Source organism: Mchenga conophoros, linkage group LG12 (assembly GCF_057382185.1).
Source record: "Mchenga conophoros isolate Kocher_MC1m ecotype Shallow Benthic linkage group LG12, M_conophoros_male_GT1.1, whole genome shotgun sequence".
NCBI lineage: Eukaryota > Metazoa > Chordata > Actinopteri > Cichliformes > Cichlidae > Mchenga > Mchenga conophoros.
The window spans coordinates 19,113,951-19,138,980 of NC_140537.1; the positions used below are offsets into that span (position 1 = coordinate 19,113,951).

General features: G+C 40.3%; 2 protein-coding genes and 1 long non-coding RNA gene across 8 annotated transcripts; all 3 read right to left on the reverse strand.

The window, feature by feature from the left end:
• Nucleotides 1-1,097: 1,097 nt before the first annotated feature.
• Nucleotides 1,098-8,087, reverse strand: LOC146562448 (uncharacterized). The gene is made up of 7 exons (XM_085293123.1): nucleotides 8,030-8,087; nucleotides 4,607-4,663; nucleotides 4,268-4,504; nucleotides 3,876-3,896; nucleotides 3,706-3,792; nucleotides 3,479-3,554; nucleotides 1,098-3,403 (listed from the first exon to the last, which is right to left on the reverse strand). The coding sequence occupies exons 1-7, from the start codon at nucleotides 8,034-8,036 to the stop codon at nucleotides 3,355-3,357; spliced, it is 534 nt and encodes a 177-aa protein (XP_085149249.1). The 5' UTR covers nucleotides 8,037-8,087; the 3' UTR covers nucleotides 1,098-3,354.
• Nucleotides 8,088-9,844: 1,757 nt separating this feature from the next.
• Nucleotides 9,845-16,295, reverse strand: LOC146562449 (uncharacterized). 4 transcript variants are annotated; one of them, XR_014894653.1, is made up of 5 exons: nucleotides 16,071-16,295; nucleotides 13,530-13,595; nucleotides 13,024-13,179; nucleotides 12,479-12,571; nucleotides 9,845-12,181 (listed from the first exon to the last, which is right to left on the reverse strand). It is a non-coding gene; the product is annotated as an uncharacterized LOC146562449 (long non-coding RNA). The 4 variants fall into 4 exon arrangements; XR_014894655.1 differs by lacking the exon at nucleotides 16,071-16,295 and adding an exon at nucleotides 15,915-16,064; XR_014894654.1 differs by lacking the exon at nucleotides 16,071-16,295 and adding an exon at nucleotides 15,166-15,311.
• An 889-nt stretch (nucleotides 16,296-17,184) lies between these two features.
• Nucleotides 17,185-24,048, reverse strand: unc45b (unc-45 myosin chaperone B). Of its 3 annotated transcripts, none has more exons than XM_085294189.1 (20): nucleotides 23,897-24,048; nucleotides 23,122-23,283; nucleotides 22,988-23,024; nucleotides 22,699-22,874; nucleotides 22,353-22,442; nucleotides 22,101-22,268; nucleotides 21,802-21,967; nucleotides 21,456-21,626; nucleotides 21,191-21,362; nucleotides 20,772-21,072; nucleotides 20,577-20,671; nucleotides 19,935-20,076; nucleotides 19,707-19,847; nucleotides 19,434-19,561; nucleotides 19,213-19,279; nucleotides 18,927-19,040; nucleotides 18,659-18,774; nucleotides 18,405-18,522; nucleotides 18,154-18,309; nucleotides 17,185-17,797 (listed from the first exon to the last, which is right to left on the reverse strand). In XM_085294189.1, the coding sequence occupies exons 2-20, from the start codon at nucleotides 23,281-23,283 to the stop codon at nucleotides 17,525-17,527; spliced, it is 2,793 nt and encodes a 930-aa protein (XP_085150315.1). In that variant the 5' UTR covers nucleotides 23,897-24,048; the 3' UTR covers nucleotides 17,185-17,524. The 3 variants fall into 3 exon arrangements, with proteins under 3 accessions (XP_085150315.1, XP_085150316.1, XP_085150317.1); XM_085294190.1 differs by having other exon boundaries at nucleotides 23,845-24,048; XM_085294191.1 differs by lacking the exon at nucleotides 23,897-24,048 and adding an exon at nucleotides 23,621-23,660.
• Between the last annotated feature and the right edge of the window lie 982 nt (nucleotides 24,049-25,030).

The following is a 25,030-nucleotide window of genomic DNA, read 5'->3' on the forward strand; positions in this document are numbered from 1 at the left end:
ATAAAAAAGTGGTATCGTGCCATCTCTACACGATAGTGGGTCCATTCTTCATCAATGGAAACCTCAAGCCCACTGGATATTTGATATTGCTACATGATGTGTTTCCCTCTTTATGCACTGAAGCTGGCATGTTCCCTGAGTTTTTCCAGCAAGATGGTGCACCACCACATTATGGGTGCCAGGTCCGAGCATACCTAGATGAACAGTTTCCTGGAAAGTGGATTGGTCGTCGTGGGCCATTTGAATGGCCCCCAAGGTCTCCCGATCTGGCCCCCTTAGACTTTTATCTTTGGGGTCATCTGAAGGCAATTGTCTATGGTGTGAAGATACGAGATGTGCAGCACCTGAAGCTACGCATACTGGATGCCTGTGCTGGCATTTCTCCTGCGGTGTTGCTATCAGTGTGTGAAGAGTGGGAGAAGAGGGTTGCATTGACAATACAACACAATGGGCAGCACGTTGAACACATGTTATAAGTGGTCAGAAACTTGTAAATAACTCATGAAAGTTACGACTAATGCCACTCTCCAGTGACATGCGGCGAGTGCTACGCTGTGGGCTCTTGCTGAATGAAGCTAGGACAGCCACTGATGTTTCTTCATTAGTGACAGTTTTCTTGCGTCCACATTTTGTCAAATCCAACACTGAACCAGTTTCATGAAACTTAGCAAGCAGTTTGCTAACTGTAGCATGGGAGATGGGTGGTCTCGTAGGGTGTCTTGCATTGAAATTTGCTGCCCGGTTACTGCGTTCACCAGATATCAACACAATTTCGATCCGCTCCTCAAGTGTTAACCTCTTCAACATGTCAATGGCTGTGAACAAAGAGAAACTTGTACATAACTCATGAAAGAATAAAGTTACGTTGAAACCAAGCACACCATTGTTTTTGTTGTGACATTACCAATAAGTTTGATGTGTCACATGGCCCTCTTCCTATTGAAAAAAACAAAAGTTGTATCCAAGATGGCCGACTTCTAATTGGCCACCATGGTCATCACCCATCTTGAGGAGTTTGCCCCCTCACATATACTAATGTGCCACAAACAGGACTTTAATATCACCAACCATTCCCATGTTATTACGGTGTATCCATATAAATGGCCCACTCTGTACTTCACTGTTGGAAAGCCTGTGTATTTCCACATAAATGTACCAAATTTGTGAGGAAAATACATTTTTGGGTTTCCCACATGAAAAACTCCAGCTTATTCTGCTATTAAGCATTCCTTCTTCTTGATGTTGCCATCACTTGGAAAAGCCCTATTTAAGTACTAGCCTATAGTGCAAGCACCAGAATGATGCTATCTGCTTATGAAAACTCTTCTGGTTCTTCAACACCTCGTGCAGACCTAATTAATCTTTTTTTTTTTTTTTTTTTTTTTTAAATGACATCAGAAACAGCAGTATGCGACATTACGTGATGGCAGAGCTTCAGTTCATCCTTTGTCATTTTTTTTTTTTTTTTTTTTTTTTTTTAATAAATAGGACAGGGGGAATGAATGAGAGAGAGAGGGGGAGAGAAAGAAAGAAAACCAAAGGGGAGAAGAGACGGTGAGAAGGGGGGGGAAGAGAGACAAAAAAAAAACAAAAAAACTCCTGGGTCACCTGTATGGAGAAAAAAAACAAACAAACAAACAAACAAAAACAAACAGAGGAGACAGCAAACAACAAAGAGCAACATAATAATAGAGAAAACAAAGCACCATCACAATAAACTAGCTAGTCATAGATATCAGTATTTACTAAGTAATAAACGATATTGTGCAGCACGCAAGATAGACAGCGCACAGTGTGCTTTGAGGCAGCAGCCAAGAAAGCTTTAGTCCGCGTCTGTGAATACCCATGTGTGCATACCTGTGTGGATCAGCATGCTTGCATTCCAAAGGTTTCTCCATGTAATGATCTGCTAGGGAGTGTGGGGGGGCCACAGCCCCGTCCTCCAGGGTGTGAAGCGGGTATGGAGGAGATCAAAACTCCAGACATCCAGAGGCCCCCAGAACACAAGAGACCATGGAAGACCAACAGAGGGGCAGCCGCGCCACTGTCCCAGTAAGAGCTGAGGAGAGTCCCAGATGAGGGCTCGCCCAGCAGCCGCGGAGCAGAAGTCAGGGGGAGTTGCAGTGACGCGCCCGTGAGCTCCGCCGGCCCCCAGCTGCGCCTGAGTGACCGAGCCCTAGGCCGAGAGGCCGGGGGCACCCCACCTCCAAAGGGGCCCGAGCGAGCCCCAGGCCCCAGGCCCCGACAAGCGGCCGCCAAGGAGTGAGCCGGTGTGTACCCGGACGCCCACCCCCAGACACAAAGAACCACCAACACACCGACACCTGAGGGAGTCCGCCACCGGCAGGGGAAGTGGTGGTGGGTGGAGATAGGCCTCCAAACCTTGGAGGGCCTGAGGTGTCCCCAGAGAGGTGGCGTCTGATACCCAACCTGACATATAGACACAGACATACAGGCACACACAGACACAAACATCCATTCCCACCCTCATGCTCTCATATGCACTCACTCCACACTCAACCAACGTGGAGACAGACATAAAGAGACGCTGTACACACAATCACACTCCCCAAGCGTACTCTACAAACCGGGTCTAGGTACCCTTGCCCCTGGAGGGGGGAATTGCACCCAGACCCAGGTGGTGTTACCCTTTTCCCTGCGGTGGGGAGAGGCAGACCACCCCGACTCCGCAGCAGCAGGGAGGCCCCACACCCCAGACCGCAGTCGGACGGCCAACTCCTCCTACTAGCCCTCCCGCTCCAGCAGGCCGCAGAGAATGGGGGTGGGAGAAGACTCCAAACCTCCCTCCACCCGCTCATTGTAGTGTTGATGCATATGTGTTCTAAGGTGCAATTAAAACCCAGGAGGGCATGGAGCTACCTGCCAAGGAGCAGCAGGTAAGCGCATAGTCCCTCCTGCTAGCCCTCAATGACTAAGTGTATTTAAAATTGAGAGGTGGGCAACGACGTCAGGGGTGAGGTATACACCCTGATGGTGATTTGGACTCCGTGATTGTGCCCGCCCCCAAGATCCTATATGTATGTGTAATGAGAGTGTGAATAATGTGAATGTCTAAGTTGTGGGATAAAATTGAGGCAGAGGCAGCCAGAAGGGGACAGGGGGGGGGGTAGCCTCCTCTGCACCCTGGTGACATACCCCCACTCCAAGGCCCTGCATGTGTGGGTGGTTGTGGAGGAGCGGGAAGAGGGAGGCAGCTGGAGATGGGGAGGGAAGACGACGTCCGAGCCGGCATGGCTACAGTTGTCCCTCACAGTAGGCTTGGGTAGCAGGAAGGACCCCTAGTGGAGGCATGCCCTGGCCTCGAACCAGGAGTATGATGTTAGATCCAAGGCATTAGACTAAAGAGCTGTCATTCTGCAACCCAGGACTGGTTTGAGTCCGTCTAAAGATACAAAACATTATTTTAAATTTGGATACTTTTATCAAATACTTCAAGTTATTTTTTAATTTTAGTTACCTTTGTTGTTGCTGATTTTTGACTTTTCTGCAAAAGAAAACCACTAACAGCAGTACCACTAACAGCAGTACCACACCTATAGAACATGTTTCAAAAACAAAAAAGTAAAATAGGTTATAGTTTAGATTAAATTTGCATAGTGAAAACAAGCTGTGTTAGTAGCAGAAGCTATACTCAAAAAACATGTAGGCAGTAAGTATGGTAACTAACTGTGTATCCACACTTACAGACTACTGTGATTACAATGCCTGGAAGTTTGGAATTGGGCTGCGAAGATGTTTCCACAGTGCTTGGGGTGACTGCCGGTGTGGTAGCTGGATGGAAAGGGATAAACTTAATTTAGTAGTTAACAAAATCAGAAACTGGTGAAATGTGTACCTAAAAAAACAAATCTTACCTCTATTTAAAAAAGAGCAGTCTAATTGAGAAACAAGAGAAAGATGGTTAATAGCAAGAACAGCATCAGTTACTGGATATCAAAAAGGTACCAGGTATTTTGGATCTGACTAAGCATCAGAGGTGCAGAGAGTTCAGAGATCCCACGTAGATAAGACAGAGTGGTTTCCAAATGATATATGGGAACTTTTTCAGGTCATTTTTATGAGTCATGACTGACATGTACATATACATATACGTATACGGGAAATTACTAACACATGCATGGGCCATTTTCAAAAGTGTCAAACAGCCCCTGTCAGCTGCAGCAGCATCTCACAAACTAAAATGGAATTGGCAAGAGAAGAAAGAGCAAGATGGGAGAAAAGAATGAATATGTTTGCATGAAAATACCTGTACAATTTTTGGTCTCTACATATCCTGTGACACCTTCAAATTCACAGGACTTTAAGGAGGTGGAGACGAACAAGCGGCCTCTGTGTTGGCAGATGGTATTGGGTGGAAGCGGACCGTGGGAACAATTTGAAATCTCTTTGTTACCCAGGAGCTCCACGTCGTCACAGAAAACACGCTTTACATCATTGACACAGCCTTCAGTCTCGCAGTAAAATCCTCGCACACCATTTCCACCTATAACACCACACAGTTTATCCATAAAACATCACAAATGAGTTTTTAGTAATGTAAACATTTATTATGATAAAATTGTAAACAATGGGAGAGATTTCTGACCTGATGTGAGGGAAGAGCACGGAGGAAAGAGTCCAGCGATGACGAACAACAAAACCCCTGTCAAGATAAAGAATACGATCTAAGCTGAATGCTCTTTGATGAGGGGTGCTGACCAGGGCCGGCCCTACGATTTTGGTGGCCTTAAACAAGATTTTATATGTAGTCCTAAAACACTTCCATGACAACTACCAAATCACACACACCGCTCATAACTACATGAAGAGAACACATACACACAAACTACAAATAGGCTAATTAATTAAATGTCTTATTTTAAAGTGTCTGTTAACAATATTTTAAATATGAGCACTAAAGAAAAAAAGAAAAATATTTGAAATGTTATTAGTAAAGTCAACATTTTCACAAGATAAAAGCAACACTCCTGCACATTACAAAGTCTAACCTGGAATAGTTTGGGGCGACCCCCCCTCCAAAAAGCTTGCTATCATATATGATGTTGCAGTTCTACTTAAGATGGTAAGCAATTAACAAGTATATTGTTCTACTGAAAAACACATTGCCTAAAATGAATATATATTCATTAAGTTCTAGCCACTGTTTGCCAGGTGAAAATCACTGTGGTTGCATTTGGTCAATAATAAAAGCCAACTTTAAAGCCCCTTTTCCATTATTACATACTCAGATTGCCTTGATGCAACTTGAGGCAGTACGACCTGCCTTGACTCGTTTTCCATTACAATCAAGTACCACCTAATATGCGAGGTAGTCGTTATAGCAATGAGGCTGAGTGTCCTGTCATACAATTAGTATGCAACAAAGGTGGACATTGAGGCGACAATATACCTGCTGCTCAGTGTGTGGTTTTTTGTCAGACTCGGGAACCACGGCGTTGCTTTCTGTAGTCATTTCCCTCATTGCCAATTTACAAATATGGTTTATATTACGCTCTCATGACTCATCGAGTGACACAACTGACCAGTCAATCGGTGGCATGCAGTAGTCTCGGACTGCTCGAAACCCCAGCGGAGTAGGTACTAAAAAAGTACTTGGCACCAGGTACTACGACCTGATGGAAAACCCTGAAAACCATGGCAATCTAACCCGAGTAGGTACTAATGCCAAAGGGGCTTAAGATGCAAAACAATACAACAGAAAAACAAAACACCCCAAAGGGCGGGGCGGCGGGGGATTCTCTGGCTGGCTGGAGCAGCATCTAATAACCAACTCGCAAAATAAAACAAAAATAAAAACAACCAACAAACACGAAAACACCAGACATTATGATACAGACTTATAATTTGCACCAATGTTTTTTCGAAAATCTATACGCGAAAAGTAAGCGCGAGAGCCCTCGGTGCGCCTGCTCGCTGCTGAAGTCAAAGTCAACTTTATTGTCATCTCCGCTACATACAGTCCAGTATATAGAGAGACGAGATGACGAGGCTCCAGTTACAGCAGTGCAAGTAAACAATAAATATAAGAAGAGTAAGAAAATAAATATACACTTTAGGACCAGGGGTAAAGGGATCAATAACAATTTAAAATTTATAATTTACAGTTTGATGATTTAAAGTCTCACACACAATCTGTCGAAAGGGGAGGGGGGCCAGCTGCTTCCAAATAGAGCAATTTCATTCATAATGTTGTAAATCCAAGCCCATTATGTATTCATGATTTGAATCCTGGGTTGTGCGAAATCCCAGGACCGTAGACAAAGCGAATCTGTGAACTAAGGTGTAGGTCTATTAGGTTATGTTGTGGTGATCCTCGGGTTGGGGGATTTGTGTTCATACTGGAGTCCAAAACAACAACAAAAAGGCGCTCTCTCACCCAGGAAACATGCAGAGAGAGAGCGTCACCCTGTAACCATAGCAACCACAACGCCGCATTCCCAGACATGGAAACAAATGCTCGACCATCATGCTGACAGACAGCTCTGTGTGGAGGAGGACCAGAGCACTCTGTCATGGATCTGTTATTGAGCAGGGCTTCATCGTTGCAATACACCCTAGTTACACTGAGAGCACATTTTTCAGGCTCGCAATAAAACACCTGCACGCCGTTTCCACCTGTAACACCACACAGATTATTCATAAAACATCTCACATGAGTAGGGTTGCCAACCGTCCCTTAAAATACGGAATCGTCCCGTATTTAGAAACAAAAGTACACGTCCCGTATTGAGCTAATAAGGGACGCACTTTGTCCCGTAATACAGTGAGAATCAAAAGTAGTCTATAACTTTTAATGGAATTAACGCTTTGTTTGAAAACATAATTCCCAGCCCCTCTCCTGCTTTGTGACCAATGAGCTGACAGCACACTTATGACAATTCGAGTATGACAATTCAGATTACCGCTCATCTCATTGGTCGAGGAAAGGTCGCTTACGGAGAAAATACCGGAAGACAACAGATGACCACAACAAGAAGCATGGCCAACAGGGGAACAAACGCCGACACTGCGGTGCAAGTCTCGGACGACAGTACACCTAAAGCTGGGCAGACACTGTGCGATTTTTTTCAGTCACGTTATTCAGCTCCTGCTCAAACTGCACGATTGACTCGCAGGGGTTAGAAGTTGGTAGGTCACGATGCAGGGTCTCACACTATACCGCCCGATGCTCTGATGCGACCTGAGTGCTCACACTGTGCCTCCATAACATGAAGGTTATAACAGAAAATCTGTCGCTCGCTCTCTCTCTCTCTCTCTCTCTCTCTGTCTTTCACTCACACAGACACACCACCACCATCAACTTTGCTAAATTGCTAATGAAAAACATTGATCAGGCAGCTGTGATTGAGCAGCAGTGTAAATCCAACTATTTTCACGGTTGTTGTGGTCGTGATCATTTTGTGATGCCACATCGAAAAGGCTCGGATGAGCTTTCCAAAGTTCTACAAGTTGTGCCTCCATCGCTTGTGTCCAGATCACACGCTGCACAGCCGTGCTGCGCCGTCTTTTTCACCAACGTTTACGTTTACGTTTGCGAGCGATTGATGATCGGGAGCTGGTCGTGAGGTGTTAATCACTTCTCGTTACCCCACGTATACTACACGACGCACGATGAAGGCCAAAATCGGTCCGATCACTCAAAAATCGGCTCAAAATGGGCCAAAAATCGCACAATCAACTTCAAGTCAAATGGTTAAAAAAATAATTTCACACACAAAAAAAGAGCTAGAAAATTCACCACACTGGGAAGGGTGAAGACAACTGGGTCGCCCGGCCCTGGCCACGAGGTGTCCCTTATTTATTTTTCAGGGAGTTGGCAACCCTACACATGAGCTACTTTTAAAAAAAATCTTGAGATTAGTATAGCTGAATGAATGAATCACCTGCTGCGAGAGCAAACAGTCCAAAAGTAAACAGTAGCAGGTCTATGAAGAGAAAAATAGAAACTAAATTCGAGCCTTTCTGAGTATGAACACTTTTAACTTTAAGTAACGAATCAGAGACTTACTATTCATGTTCAACACCAACGCTTCAGGATCTGAGCTGGAATCCTCTCTCTTACACGGTTTGATGACAGTCTGAAGAAACTCACTGTTTAACCCTTCATTTAAGTGTGGCTTAGGCCCATCCGGAAACGCTGCATGACTCATTCAGTTGTGAATTTGAAAGAAGTCTGCAACCATCACAAACTAACATGCAAGAACAAAAAAGGCCTTTCCTTTGACACTTTAATTTGCCAGATTTGCATCTTGTGCACAAAAAAATGCATTTAAAAATATTTTAATTTAACATTTTTCATTTAGTACTCTGAAATGCTCTTTTTTAAAAGTATTCTACGGTTATATTTGGGAGAAGTCTATTTAATATTGTTTTAATTGATGGAAATGCACCACTCCACTTAATCAGTACTCTAACAAATTTTAACTGTGACACACTGAGCATTTATCCCCCAGTCCCATTTTTTTCACAACCCACTTGATCAGATGCCACTGGAGCGTATCTTTTAGCTCAGCTTTTCTGTTCTCTTCCCCCACCCTGCCCGGTTGTGGCAGCTGTCTGTCTACACGAAGCTGTTTCTTCCTGTAAGTGGGAGTTTCCCTTCCCACCGTAAAAATGCTTGTTGGGGTTTTCTAAAGTACGAAGAACATATTGGGCACTATATATAAACATACCTGACATGACTGAACGGGAGATAGATGAATAAAAGTACCACCAAATGTTGGTTTTTTGTATGGCAAGTATTAATGAGTAATATTATAATTATTAGATATTTTCTTGAATTAAATATATTTTTACTGGCACAAAATGTTGCACAAGGCTCTGCCTCCCATTCTACTTTTGAAAACTACAAACCACAAGTAAGCCAGCAGTCTGAGACTGAAGTGCTCTGTAAGGATAATGAAGTACTATGAGGTCTTTAAGGTATGAAAGGGCTGATTATTTAAGACCTGTATGTTATGAGAGGGATTTTAAATTTGATTCTGGAGCCAATACAGACGGTTCCACATATTTGTTTAATGTTCATGTTGAAATACATATGTTGGTCAAAAATGACTCCAAGTTCCAGAGAATTTTAGGAACGAGTAAAATAAGTTGAATGAACTGACCAACAAATTCGTCACTCATTAAAGAGTTTTTAGGAACATCATGTGAGCAGAGAGAAATAATCACAGATCTGTGATGTTGTAAATATTAAATCATGCAGATGCTGAGAGTGATGATGGTAAATGGCCTGTATTTATATAGCGCTTTACTAGTCCCTAAGGACCCCAAAGCGCTTTACATATGGACTGCCAGACCGTTGCTCTTCCTTTCTTCTCTCCATGGTTACAAAGGGACGGTCTGAAATAAAAAGATCTCTTTCAAAAACAAGAACGTATAGTAAAATTCATATATTACATATGCATATAGTGCTTATTACTGCTGTAGCCTTCATGGTACTGACTTTTTTTTTAAAAAAAACATTTAGTTTTACACATCTAGTCAAAGATATGCTTGTCTGTGTATTCAGAGCATGCCACGAAGAAGATGATAGAGGTTCCTGCACTTTGTTATGTTTCATCTTCACTGTGGATTAATGAAATCTAGTGGACATTTAAAGTTTGAAATAAATCAAGCATAATGACAAAAATAGTGAAAGGGGAGTGATTGTTATGCTAAAATAAAATACTTTAAAATGAAAAGGAAACACAAGTTAGGAAGAGCAAGTCATATTGTGTAGTCTTCAGGGTGAAAGTGCACACTGTAAGAATAAACTGCAATAGCACATGGACTGCTGCACGTCTGCAGCTGCACTCAAAAAAATGAAACGTTGACTTTAATTAAAATTATTTTGTCAACAGGTTCCACGAAATTGAATTATGTTAGTTTAAAGCAAAAATCTTTAGTTCATCTAATTTAAAAAAACTACTTAAGATTAACAAGACATATTTAAGACTAACTAAATCAAGTTATGTTGTATGAACATAGATGATATATTTTCAGGTTAGATAGTTTAGATTAGTTACTTCAACACATTTCTTATTTGTGGCAGTAAAATGTTAAATTTAAGTTAGATTAATTCAAATATTATATTTTCAGCCACCTTGTGCTTTATTAATTAGTTTTACATAAATCTATTTTGTCAACAGGTTCCACACAAATGAATTAAGTACAGCCAACTTATTTTTTAAAATTTATTTTATTGCCAACACATTCAGTGAGCATTTGTGTAAACCCAGTCCAAAATAAAACACAACAGCTCATTAGGGTTAGTAATTAACAGTATGTAGACAGATGCAACATCAAGACTTTAAATTAAATGTCTGTATCTACCAGAAATAGAAGAAAAAAAAACGCATTGAAGATCACATAACACATTGATAAGATGACACTTGAGTTATGCACATGTGATGCTAGTAAGGTCTGTGAGTGTTTTTTTCTTTTAGTGTCTAAAATGGATAGCAAAGTTGCTATTTGCAATGATTGCTTAGGGTCAGTCCAGTAACACAATGCCAATGAAGTGCTTTCCTTTAACAATGCAAAGTGAAGTGTCCACCTCAACAGCCACAATTAAAAAAAAAAAAAAAAAATGTAACAACAACAACAACAACAATAATAATAATAATAATAATAATAATAAATAGTCCACTGATATTAGCAATCAAAGAAAATTACATCACCATCCCAAATAAAACTTTAACAAAACATGCCAACATTATGGTCTAACAATAAAACAGCTTGTCAGCGTTCAGTTTTTTTGCAACAGCACAGCAGTAACCATTTAACACTCGCCACTGTCAACATTTATTTTACCAGTGTTTGGGCAAAAAACTTCAGATGGAAACATTTTAACATGGAAACAATTGTTCGTCTTTAAAAGTCCACAAAATATACATTCATCCTGCATTCCCAACTTGGATGATCTGATATCCTCGTGTTGGTGTTGTTCCCAGACCATCATGAAAATGTTGTTCCAGGTTCAACATTGCAAGTGACCAATCACATTGTTGTGACGTTATTCTATTCCAAGCCATTCGTGCATTTATGAAATTCCAATGTTGCAAGGACAATATCAATTCTGCTTACTGTTTATTAAAGGGTTACGGTTAGGGTTAGGGTCAGTTGATCGGCGGACAGAGGCGGTTTCACACAGCTTAAGTACAGTTTTTTGTTTTACGCCGGTTTTTCCCGAAGTCGCAAAAGTATGACGTCACAACATTCTGATTGGTCACTTGCAATGTTGATCCTGGAACAACATTTAGTATGATGATCTGGGAACAACACGAGGATATCAGATCAACCTCCTAACTTACCCTTAATTTTAGTATGTATTGCAATTACCTTTACAATGCACACAATGTAACACAAACTGAATATGAACATATTTCCACCTCATAACAATATGCCTTGAACGCTAATATACACACCACCCTTCAACATCTCTCAATTAAATCCTTTAAATCTCAATACTTTTGATTGTCTCTTAGCTTTCAGTCTTGAGGTTAACTGAGATTCAGTGCATATATCCCACCCATTAAGAGTGCACATGCAGAGGCCAGGTCTTCCAGGTCATGCAGGACACACTAGATGGTTATACCCACTGTAGGGTAATTTCCAATAAACCAAGTTCAAAAAAGAAGAGTCTATGGCTGACGCGTGTTCCTGGTTTCCAAAAGAAATGCTTCCAGTTGCATTATGATTTGAAGACTGTTTATTTATTACAAACGGAAGATGTAACAATGAACTCCTTCCTAAAAAGCATGAAAGTTCCAAAAAATAGCAGTTATCCAGAACTAGCTGTGCACACGGTCAGAAAACCGTGAGACTCCTAACCTCTCTGTCCATGCTCCTCCCCTTCCCTCTCACACAGGGTTTCATGCTACTATTGCACTTACATAATTAAAGTGAGAGGTACCCCCTTTTAGGTTCCAATCCCAAAACAGTGACTTAAAATTACTTTATGTAAACACATATATTTTCACATTTATTAATCCTGAAAAGATGACTTATGTAATGAATCTATGAATTATAAAACAAACATGAACTCAATCGTAAATAAAAATATAAAGCAGACGTCTGGCGCTTACACCCACATCGGCTGGAGGAGTGCTGGCATCAGCTCTTTCGATGGTAAAGATAGCAAGGGTAATTTGTTCCAGCTCCCTCTGAACAGCTGTAGCTTAGACACAAAAACATAGAAAAATGGCATCCAGTTTTAAAAAAAGAAAGAAAAAGGGCCAAAGCTACCCTTTAATGACGTAAACACAATATTAGGAACATGCACCCCAGTGCGCCACTATTTTAGACTACAGATTCAACGATAAATATAAATAGTTTGGGTATACAAGAAGATTTCCCAAAACATTTAAACAGGTTCCATGCAAATTACAACAACAACAACATTACAACATGCAACAACATTAGTTATTCAAAATTTGGTTTAATACAGATAAAAAACTAAACTAAAATTACCAACCAATTATTCTTTGAAGAGGATGCTTGGGTCTTCATTCAGGTAAAAAGGTAGTGCCCTGAGGACACACTCCCTCCCCTTTTCAATGGTTTCCTTCTGTAGAGAGTGGCAGAGATACAGGAAGAGAAAACAGATATACTTTAGGATGACAGAAACTCACATTATACGCAAAATGAATGACATATCCACTGCACAGATAGACATGTACACAAGACCAACTAATCATCACATGGACATGAATAGTTAACCTGTTGGGCAGGGTTTCCACCACATTAGATATGTCCATAATGGAGGTAAAGACAAACTAATACATCATCTTTTTTGCATTCAAAACATAACATAAAAACATTCACTTCTGGTTTAACCTAAATCAAGGGATCAGATTTTACATATGTTTAGGTAATTTAAATTTTCCAACGTTTTGAGTACCAAACTTTGTCTTGCTTAATATAAATGTAAGTGCACTGTGCAGCTACCATACACTAGCTGTTTAAATTTGAAAATGATCTTATTAGCCATAATATTTTGCTACCAACAGAATAACGCACCTGTGTGGCTGGGGCCAAAGTTTGTCTAATTTTCTTCCCTGCAACGCCTCCTTTTTTCTTGAAGACTTTTATGAGCTGGTCAGTGTATTGGTCAAGTTGTGTAAAAAGCCTTGGAACATGTGCAGCAGTAGTAATCCTCACATATTCTGCTTCCACCTGAAAATATGTCAACAAACACAACATACTGTACTGTAAATATACATACTATATGTACACATATACAAACTAAAACTAATGTAGTAAGACCTCATTAAAGCTATAATTTTAACACAAACATTTACACAAAATGCTAATGGAGCCATTACAGCTTTTATTGTTATTTATCAAGTTCCAAAAAATATTGATCACAGCTGATCTGAAAAGAATTTCATGCCTCAGGCCCTTGAACTGCAACCTTTACCATGGTTCAGATGTGGAGAAGAAATAACAGGGGCATGGGATGGGTCACAAAAGAAAACTTAACTTATAAAACAGTTTTGTTTTTAAAAGTATAACAGTTCACATACCACATACAAGCTCAGCAATACCACATACACCACATCAGTATAGGAGGGAGCAGGTAAAGGCAGGATCTGAGATTTATAAAGAAAAAAAATAATTAATTCCTTAATTTCAAGAAGCAAATTATTGTTTGAATTACAACTAAATAAAATACTACTCAGAAGAAAAGCAAGAGATTGACACTGCCATGTGCTAACTTTCTATAGAAGCAATTATCACCAGGTCTGTCGACCTCCATTGTCTGTCCACTCATATGTCTTGAATAATTTTATTAAAAAAATTAAGTGTGTACTTTCACAAACTGTAATTTATAACTACATTGATATTAGGGTTGCCAACTCCCTGAAAAATAAATAAGGGACACCTCGTGGCCAGGGCCGGGCGACCCAGTTGTCTTCACCCTTCCCAGTGTGGTGAATTTTCTAGCTCTTTTTTTGTGTGTGAAATTATTTTTTTAACCATTTGACTTGAAGTTGATTTAAGTACATGCATATTCTATTCTTTGTGATATGAACACATGTGAAACAAATGATCATTTAGCCATTTATTTTTAGCTCAAAATGACAACATTAACACAATAAAACAGGTCTCTTTCTTAAACAGAAGCCTGTCATGCTTAACTTTTGAGAATATAAGTAAATCTTTCTTTAAAAGAACTCTGTCCTGCTTAACTTAAAATAATAGAAAACAATAGAAAGAAAAATATTCTTGTAACAGTGCACATTTAGTGCATTTAGTACAATTGGCTTCAGTTGAGGTATTATTTCAGCTTTTCTAATGCTAATCAGCTGCTCCTGTTTGTAAACCCGCTTGTTCCCATGATTACGCATCTTAACTCATCATCATTATTCATCTATGTATTACTTTTATGTATTAGTCATCTATTTGTTGTAATCATCTATCCTTGCAGTTGTTTATTACACAAAATAAATTATATTATCACACTTCTGGCCACATAGCGCTGATATTCACTGCACATGCCCATATTAACTTTTTCCACCCAGGTGTTTTCCTTTTCCCATTCTTCCCTTTCTCTGAGGGGAACAAACATTGCTGCTCTAATGCTGGGCTCACACTGTGCGGTTTTTGGCCCATTTTGAGCCGATTTTTGAGTGATCGGACCGATTTTGGCCTTCATCGTGCGTCGTGTAGTATACGTGGGGTAACGAGAAGTGATTAACACCTCACGACCAGCTCCCGATCATCAATCGCTCGTGAAGGTGTCACCACAGGCGCTCACACTGCTCACGCGCAAACACGTAAACGTCGGTGAAAAAGACGGAGCAGCACAGCAGTGCAGCGTGTGATCTGGACACAAGCGATGGAGGCACTACTTGTAGAACTTCGAAAAGGCTCGGATGAGCTTTCCAATGTGGCCTCACAAAATGATCACGACCACAACAACCGTGAAAATAGTTGGATTTACATTGCTGCTCAATCACAGCTGCCTGATCAATGTTTTTCATTAGCAATTTAGCAAAGTTGATGGTGCTGGTGTGTCTGTGTGAGTGAAAGACAGAGAGAGAGAGGGAGAGCGACAGATTTTCTGTTATAACCTTCATTTTATGGAGGCACAGTGTGAGCACTCAGGTCGCATCAGAGCATCGGGCGGTATAGTGTGAGACCTGCATCATGACCTACCAACTTCTAACCCCTGCGAGTCAATCGTGCAGTTTGAGCAGGAGCTGAATAACGTGACTGAAAAAATCGCACAGTGTCTGCCCAGCTTTAGGTGTACTGTCGTCCGAGACTTGCACCGCAGTGTCAGCGTTTGTTTCCCTGTTGGCCATGCTTGTTGTTGTGGTCATCTGTTGTCTTCCGGTATTTTCTCCGTAAGCGACCTTTCCTCGACCAATGAGATGAGCGGTAATCTGAATTGTCATACTCGAATTGTCATAAGTGTGCTGTCAGCTCATTGGTCACAAAGCAGGAGAGGGGCTGGGAATTATGTTTTCAAACAAAGCGTTAATTCCATTAAAAGTTATAGACTACTTTTGATTCTCACTGTATTACGGGACAAAGTGCGTCCCTTATTAGCTCAATACGGGACGTGTACTTTTGTTTCTAAATACGGGACGATTCCGTATTTTAAGGGACGGTTGGCAACCCTAATTGATATGTATAACTCCGCTAGGAAACATGCTGTATTTACAGACCATTTTTACATAATACAGATTACTGATAGAGCAGAACAATGGTGTCACAGTGGCTTTCGCCCTTGACTTTTTGGATTTTAAATGTCACTTTATGCTATCCTTGCTATCCTATTCGATATTTCCGACTCTCGGATTACAGAAAAGGAATCCCAAGAAAGCAAATGGAAAAATAACCCCATGAACCCCTGTAGCTAATCCCTTAATAAAACAAAAAACAATAAAAATGTTTCTTACACAGTCCACAAAATAAGCATGTCCAGGACCCAGTAAAACTAATGTAAAACAAGCACACGCAAACGATATAACATGTCTTGTAAGACAAACGCAAAATATAACCATGCTGGACATATAGATACTACACAACATAGTCAAAGAAAAAAGTGGTCTTACCTCTCAAAGAAACAGCAGCTTGGCGCCAAAACAGCCTTTTTCAGTTAAATTTGAAGTCTTGCGCATGAGCAGGCACAAGCCGTGAAACCTTCTTGTTCTGCGCGGTTTCATTACAACTGTTTTTGCATTACTGCCACCTTGTGGATATACAAGGTATATCGATCCTAATTGACTTAACTTAAATGTTATGCGATCAAGTAACACATTAGTATTATGTACGTTGAATAATAGACACAATCACGTAGACTTGATTAGAAAAACATATGTTAACTTAACAAAAACATATATTTTAAGTAAAATGAAAATAAATAATTAATATACACTGAACAATCCACCTCATTCATGTTTTTTGAGTGTGTGGTAAACATTGACCAGCAGCTGGCACTCATTTCTTTGATGACTGTCGAGCTCTGTATATTAATAACTGTATATCAATGTATTGGTAACAGTATTACCTCTTAGAAATAAAATGACATGAAGTGATTAGAATTTTTAAGCTAAAAAAAGAGTAAGGTAATACTGCCTAATGCTTTGACATGCTGAGATATACTTTTGTAATCCTGGAATTAATTCTGTCTCATGTCCTCAGTATTCTTCTTTGTTTGCAGGAAACAATAATGGTAAATAATGGCAATAATGTTTATTGTTATGGCTTATTATATGCAGGAATCATGACTGCAAAATGCAAAACTACCTGTTTCTATGTAATTACATATTAATAACCTGTTAAAGGAAACATACTAATTACCTGTAAACATGTGGTAGTTTATGTATAAAAACAATGAATCAGAGTGTCAAAGTTACACATTCTACTGCATTTCATAGTTATTCATTTTGAATTTTGAATTGAAAACCCAAGAGCAAAAAAACACCCAAAAAACTAATAATTTGTATTTGCTAAACATAAATGTTTGATTCTTGTCTATTTACATATAGTTATTCAGGAGGAATGATAGTCTTACTTCAAATTATAATTCAAAAAAGATTTATTAATGTAAATACAAGATGGTGTTTGTAAAAAAGATCTGTAAAGATTTTTGATTTAATGTTTTCAGTCTGTGCTGCTTATTTGCACTGAGTTTAGAAAAGAAAAAGAGACACTGAAACATTTAGGTGTTATTTAAATGGTGTATTATGGCTCATCAACCACACAAATGGCAAAATATAAACACATGTAAATGCATCAGTCTTTAAACATTTAGACACAGTTACAGCTTTATCAAAACCAATCGCTGGAAACCCCCACCACATATATGATTCCTATATCACGCAACCCCTTTCTGTATATAAAAATAATCCCTGCTTCACAGTGTGAGGGGTTGTATTTAGAGATGGGGAGTCAGGGTGATGACTCCTAAAATCACTTATGTGAAAAAACAGTTATTTGGGTGGGGGGGTCTCTGATTAACAGAGGGGAAAAATGAAGAATGTCCTTTGATCTTTGATCTTTTTCTTTAAGAAGGGCTGGCGAAGGGTTTGATGAGACCAAGATCCATAGCTTTGACCAAACATGTGCGTGCTGCATCAATGGCCTCCTGCCTCTTCGGATTGTCCTCAGCTCTGCCAACCACTGAAAGGATTTCCAGTAACTCGCTCTCTATCAGTTTCTTAGCCAGGTCACTGTTGTCTGAGTTGAGCATGTTGTAAACAATGACAAGACCGCGGTGTTGAACCTGAACATTGCTGTGAAGGCATAACCTCTGCAGGATCTCAAGCCACTGGGAAGTCTGTTGGTACAGATAAGGTACTCTGTCAGTGACACTGTGTTTTTTTTAAACATAAACATCATTGGCTAATATACACCTGACTCTGTAAGTCTGTGAAGGTGTGACTGTAGTGAAGACTTTTAGTTTTAGTTCACAGGGACTTAACAAAAGTGTTGCATGAACTGTTTAGAAATTACAGATATTTGTATATACACTTTAGCGGTAACAGAGGCAAAACTGTGTTATTGTCCAAAAACCTACTATGTAACTGTAGGAGTACCTCTTAAAGTTTTCAAAATTACCTCATTTATGTGATATCTCTATACAAAAAGAAAAATCAGAGAAGGGGGTGGGTTGTAGTAAACTGTTGCACATACCACCAGAGTCATTTTGGTGCACAGCTTTTTCTGAGCAGCTGTGATCATGGCCAGAGCTCCAGCTGCAGCTATCTGAAGTTTGTCGTCATCTTCGCCGCAGAGCAACACCAGCAACTTCAGCTTATCATTGCCATCTTCCAGGTAGCGATCCTGCACCTAAAGCATACAGAGTTCATTTCATTTTCCCCAACCTGTTGGAATGCCTACTTATTGTGTGTCGTCCATCAATATGTGTTTGCAGCTGTCCTCACCTCTTTACATGTCACTAGGTTGCACATGCATTCAGTGGCAGCCAATCTGATCTGTTCATTCTCTTCAAACATGTAGTTCTCAATCTCGGACAAAGCCTTCTCTTTCACAATCTTCACTCTACAAAAACAGATGAAGGTTATAATTGAAAATGAAAAAATCTGCAGAATGTAGCAAACTGTTGTATAGAAAATGAGTTATTTAATGTCACAGTGTCCATTCATTCATGTGATCTTAAAAAGAAAAAAAATCTCACCTCAGTTTTTCACTGAAACCAGCCAAGTTGGTGAGACCTCTCAGAGCTTCATAGTTCTGCATGCCTTCTCTGTCTGTGTGAAGGAGGTTCACTAATGGACGTATTACCTCATACACCTGTGAAACAATAAAAGATGTGAGAGCTGAATAGCTATGACACAGACTCCAAGTAAAAACAAGTCTAAACACTTTCATTTAAACCATTTAAAAAAAAATCATTGCCACAGGCAAAACTGTCACTGAAGAAAACAAAGGAGCTTCTGTCTTACCCTCTCACCAGGAAAGGCGATTTCTGGGTTGGAAATGGCAGCTATTTTGGCAATGACATGGCTGGCTTTCACCTTTCCTGCTTCTGTTCCTTCCAGAGCCAGTGGTATGAGAGCCTGAGGGCAGAACCACATTTATATGTTTAAATAACAGTAACGTACACGTGTGGAATTTTTTTTTAAGTTAATCAGTACAAATCATGCTTGCGCTGACCATGTATCTAACCGTGGCTTTATAGAGCGCCATAAATTCAAGTCTACTTTGATTTTTTTTTTTCACACTGCTTACCTTTCCTCCACCCTGGGCAACAATAGTACCGCGATCTCTGGGATCCTCTGACAAGGCCAAGAAAACCCTAAAGATTAAAAAATGTGTCAAAGAGTCATGATGTCATTTATTCAGCTGTCACCAAACTGGAATTCCCCTCCAGACTACAAACGTCACAAGATGTCGTTTTACATATTTTGTTAAGCCTCATCAGTCTTTTTTTCTTTTTTTTTCTTTCGCACCTTGCCAGCATCTCTTTGGTTTGATCCGTCAAGATGATGTTCTCTGCTTTCACCATGACAACAAGAGCTGATGTGACTCCGGCCTTCAGCAGCCTTTTCACTCTTTTGTCAACAAAGTCCTTCTTGTCCTGACAAGAAAAAATGCATCATATGTGTGTGTGTGTGTGTGTGTGTGTGTGTGTGTGTGTGTGTGTGTGTGTGTGTGTGTGTGACATTTCCTGTTCTGTTTGTTGAATCATCAGTTTAGGTCTGACTTTTACATTCTTCTCTTACTTTGGGGTGTTGCTCAGGCACATGCTGTTTTGAAAACTTGGCCAGCTGAACCAGCTCAGGGAGAATTTCTTTCTTTTCATAGGAGTTAGTGCAGTTAACCAGGATGCAAGCAACTGCATATAGGATCGTCTTATCCCTGGACTAAAAACACAGAGAAAAGGAAGTGGTTATCCTAAGAGGTCTCCTCTTAGTCTTTTCTGAGTTTTTCTCAGGTTGTTATTTCCGTACCTTAGCCAGTTCAAACATGGCTTGCATGGCAGGCTCATCATCCACAAAGTCATCTTTTACATCAGCATCATTAGTCAGATATGCAAGACCCTCTATAGCCCATTTCCTGGTTTTGGTATCAATCTGGGGATTGCAGAGCCACCTAGAAAAGTCAAAAATGATCATGAATCATTGATTGCAACCTGACAAATATGAAGCCTGCAGGGGTGTCAAACATTTGGATTAGGGCCAGAATCGGCCCAGCAAAGACTGGCCACTAGACAGCTTTAGCAAATGTGAAGGAGTGCACAGACTTTTAACTGTATTTTCAAGTAATTAAGTAATACAAAAACAAGTAAATGACAAAGTTAATTTTTTTCCCACTTTCTACTATAGAAATGTTTCTTTTTGTTGTTTGTTTGTTTGTGTGTTTCTTCTTACATTGTTCACAGTCTAAAAACAAAACAAAACCCAAAAGCTGACATTTTCTTTGAATTAATGAAAACTTCATGTTTTATACTTGCAGGGCAGTCAAAGTGGGCTGTATTTCGCCCACGCTGTAAAATGACTCTAACATCCTTGCCCTATAAGGTAGTTTATCGTATTTTTAAAATATTACTGTCATTAGCATATAGTTAGTACAGAGTCTCTGTGAATACTCACTTTCTGCACTGCTTGGCCAGCTTCTCTGTGGAGCCCTCAGCAAATTGCCTTAAACTGTAATCATCGCCTCCTGCTGAACCGAGTTTACAGAGACCCTGGAGAGGACAGACGCATGAGTATGCATAAAGACAGACAGACCCTGAGACAAAAGAAAAAAACATAAAGTAAGCTTTTATTGCATTTTGGCACACTCACCACCAGCGCACGTATTTTAATTTTCTCATTCTTGGTCTTCTTGTAGATATCCTTGAGCAGTGAGACACCATTCGTAATAATGAAGCTGGCACGGCTCATCTTTGAGGAGGCGTGGATCAGGGCCTCCACCGCAACCATCTGGTCCACCTCGCGTTCTGAGCCGCACAGTGCCACCATCATCTCCATGATGCCTTGCCGACCAACTAAAGCATTACCGATATCGAACGGTCCCTGCAGCAGTCCTGAGATGCAGTTGATGGCATGAATGGTCTTGTCCATGTCTTTGGGGTCTATTTTGGATCTTTAGAAAATGAATGGAGAATTAGAGAAAAGAAAAAAAATCTGATTATTACACAAGATATGTTTGCTGGGCCTCATTTATAGTGTCTTTATTAACACTGAATGTTTCATGGACATACTTGATATATTCGTCACAAATGTCCCTGAAGTTGTTTCTCTCTGGGTCACACTTAAGGTCGTCGTAGAGCTTGTTGAGGAGCACGCTAGCAATCAGCTGTGTATTCTCTGTCAAGGGCAACTGGTCTGGCAGCTCAGGAACCTGGCCACAAACCTTGAGGATCTTTTTCAAACCTAAAGAAAAAACAAAAACAGATGTTGAATGATTAGTATCACTCAAAAAGCCTGTGTTAGGGAATCTGTTAGGGAATCAGGTGTTGGGCTCACCATGGTCAATAGTGAAAAGGCTTTTGGAATGATCCATCTCCTTCTTCTCTTTGCGAGGTACATTCTTGCTCAGGAGGTTTAATGCCTGGTCTCTGCCATGGCCAGACACCTTTTTACTGGCAACCATCTCCAGCAGAGAAAGAAGAATAGTTTTCAAGTCTTTAGACGGATCTGTGGGGAGACACATTAAATCAAAGATTGTCCATCAGTCAATAATACAGTGAAAAATACCACCAATAGAGGAGCCCTTTTAGAATGAAGTCTGTGTTTTTAGGAGTAAGGATGAAAAAAGAAGTAGAAAATCTAACCGATACTTATTACACATACTGTAATTATTCTCTCATACCCATAACAAGGTCTGCTTCTTTCCCATATTCTCGTGTATCTCCACCAGTGAGGGAATCATTGATGCACTGGAAGAGGTTGCAGGCTGCCAGTGCAATCTCCTCATTGTCAACAGCCATGATGCTGCACATTTTATCAACACCCACCATCTGAATGATGGCCATTGCCTGTTGCAGTAAGTGTAAAGGGTTTTGTAAGGAAAATGGGAAGAAAATCATACATCCGGTGACATGGGCATGGGAATTTTATATATTTATAAAGAGTTGCTGAAAGTTTCACTTTGCATGCACCATGACTCACGCGAGCCTTATGTCCCGTGCACATTCCTGACAGCGTACGGACAGCAGCCAGGATCATTTCTGGTTTGCCAGTCTCGATCATATTGAGTAGCAGAGTCACTCCATTATTCTGGAAAATTCTCTCTGCTCCAGCGTCTTCCCTCGAAAGGACAATCAAGTTGTTGGCGGCCTAGAGGTTGAAGAAGCAAAACTGTGTGAACTGTGTGTTGTTGCCACAACAAATATAGAAATAGGAAGTTTAGAAAATCCTCACCTTCTCCTTCTTGTCCTTTTCGCTCTCTTCATCGAAGAGAATGTCAAACATGTTTTGTACCCTCGAATCTGTGGAAAATGTAGTTTTCAGCTGTGGAGAGAAAAAATGATAAAGAAAAATGACTATAAATGATCATATCATCTAAGCTCCTGCTATGTAGACTACATTTTATATTGTTTGGTGATATGGCCATGAACAGTCATGAAAATTACTTCAGTGTTTAGCCTGCTGATTACTTGTATGTTAGAGTTTAATGGATACTTATTGCAGTTAGATAAGTAGTATATGTAGTTTTCTACTGCCCTGTATGGTGCTCTGTGTGCAGTTGTATCTGCCTAATGCTGACCTTGGACTGGATTTCTGCTCCCAGTCTGCGGAGTGTCTCCAGGAAGGCTTTGTTCTTTGGCTCGAGCGTGGCACACCTCTGCACATCTTTGAAAGCCATATCCAGTTTTCCCAGCTTTTCCAGAGCTTGGCAGCGCCGGTACAAAGCTTTTATGTCTTTTGCATCAACATCAATCGCTATGTATGAGGGCAAATTGTTTAAGTTAATGACTAGCTTTCATCTATGGATTTTTGTTCTGCTGTTGACTGAATATTTACAGCTGTTCAAAGTTCTTAACGTATTACTCTACCTTTAGTTGCATCAGATGCTGCATTAACATAGTTTTCCTATAAGAAAAAACAGAGACAATCACAGACAATTTGTCAGAGAACCTGCAAGCATAATCAGTTTGATATAGTTTTGGTCCCATATCAGAGTGCTTACCTTTTTTAGGTAGCATGCAGATCTGTTCCTGTAAATCACAGCCAGCACCTTTTTGTCCTGGCACACCTTGATGGCTTTAGTGTAGCACTCAATGGCCTTGTCAATATCGCCTGCCTGAAAGTGTTTGTTTCCCTCCTCTTTTAACTGGATTGGGTCTCCCATCTGGCAAAAAATTGGAATATATATATATTTATGTATATGTGAAATGTAAAATCAAACCTGTGTGTTGTTTTATTGTGCTCACCAGGCAAAGCTTACTTTAACAAATTCTGCCAATCAAATTTAAATTAAGCTTTTTACTTTTTCTCTGGATGAAAAACAAATACGTCAAATAAGCTGAACATATAATGATCGTGGCTGACTCTTTTTGTCTCTTTAAATTGTGTTAGAAAAGCAGTGTGCAAGCAGTTCAAAGTTATAAAGACACACCATTCAAACAAACGACAGAGTGGTAATGAAAATAATTTAACATACAATTAGAAATTATTTTCATTCTCACCTTCTTGCTAATCCCTGTCCCACTGACCTGGGTCCCCCGTAGAAAATGGCCATGCACATGCTATCTCTAACTTTAAATGGCCTCCCCTCAGGCCTTATTTGGGCACGATCTCCCACCCTAGTCTGAGCCTTGAGACAAATGGCACTTTCCTAGATGACCAACACTATCTCCACCTGCTCCCCTGATAGCCATAGTCTACCCTTATACTAAGTACCTCTGCATACCTGAGTGTCCCTCAAAAGAGAATCACAGCTCTGTGTGGAAGCTGTTTTGTACCGTTAGATTGTATCTCTGTTGAGTCTCTCTTCTTCAGTCCTCTTCTTTGTTCTTTGCTCTTGTGGGGGTTTTTTTTCTTTTTCCTCCTGCGTAGATGATCTGGACCTGTAGTCCCGAATGTTTCTTACAAACTTTATCTGTCTTGTGTTACCTCCCCCTACCAGTATCACAATTTATATTTATAGTGACTCTCAAGGAGGTGGGACAGAACTAAGGTGGACCACCAGCGACCAAAAGGGTTCTTTCCACAGTGACAACCCCCCCAAAAAACAGCTTTGTGCTTAAGGTTGGTGTACGTTTATGACGACTTGTATTGAAAAACATATAATTTAAGGGTTGTTGAATAATCTAAAGCTTCACAAAAGAAACCCCCAAACTTTAGATTTGGTAATTTAGTGGAGAGTAACCCCTCAAAGGTGGTCTGCTCCTGATGAGGTCTATTTAGGGCACAGACAGCTGAGAACTCACCAGCAACTGCCTGATGGGGGGGGGGTTGAAGAGTGTGTGTGTGTGGGGGGGGGATCCTGGTGGAAACTGGTAGCTTCTGGAAAGAGCACGTACATAAGGTTTGATATTGAATCAAGCAATTAGTTTTGATGGTTAGGGGGAGAGTTCAGGGTTTAAGGTGGAAAGACTCACAAGTGTAAATGTGAGTGTATGTTTACATCCTTTGAATGTGCGCTCAAATGGTTTTCAGCAATTCTCTCAAAAATGTCCCATCGATGATTTTATAACTTTTTGTAACTGGTATCCTCTCAGCACACACACACACACCCAACAGAGGTCCCAAGATGTTTTTCATTTTGTGACGCCCCAATGAAGAAGCGCTCTGGCTTCACAAGTCAGTACGCAAAAAGAAAACAATCTGTGAAGACTTTGAGAAATTCAAAACATCTAAAATAGAAATTATGATTACTGCAAATTACATGGAAAAAATTGAGAGCAAGTACCCACACGCATAATGATAAAAATATGTTTTAAGAAGAGTTGTCATTGTCCTGAAGACCAGTGACTCTCATTGTTTCTCTCCACCTACTCTGTCCCAGGTTCAGTGGTTGGTTTGAGGTTTTGAGAAGCATGCGTCTCAGCAGCTGCAGTGGTTATTGACACAACTGTGTTGTCTCATCACCACTG

Bases quoted from the DNA above. Each gene is read 5' to 3' on its own strand.
- LOC146562448 (XM_085293123.1), bottom strand. The intron at 3,897-4,267 runs GTATTTTCATGC...TTTCTCAATTAG, and splicing joins AGAGACCAAAAATTGTACAG to ACTGCTCTTTTTTAAATAGA. The intron at 3,793-3,875 runs GTAAGATTTGTT...CTTTCCATCCAG, and splicing joins CTGCTCTTTTTTAAATAGAG to CTACCACACCGGCAGTCACC.
- unc45b (XM_085294189.1), bottom strand. From the start codon at position 23,283: ATGGGAGACCCAATCCAGTTAAAAGAGGAGGGAAACAAACACTTTCAG. The intron at 22,443-22,698 runs GTCAGCATTAGG...TTCTCTCCACAG, and splicing joins GAGCAGAAATCCAGTCCAAG to CTGAAAACTACATTTTCCAC. The intron at 19,562-19,706 runs GTAAGAGAAGAA...TTTTCTTGTCAG, and splicing joins TGCCTGAGCAACACCCCAAA to GACAAGAAGGACTTTGTTGA.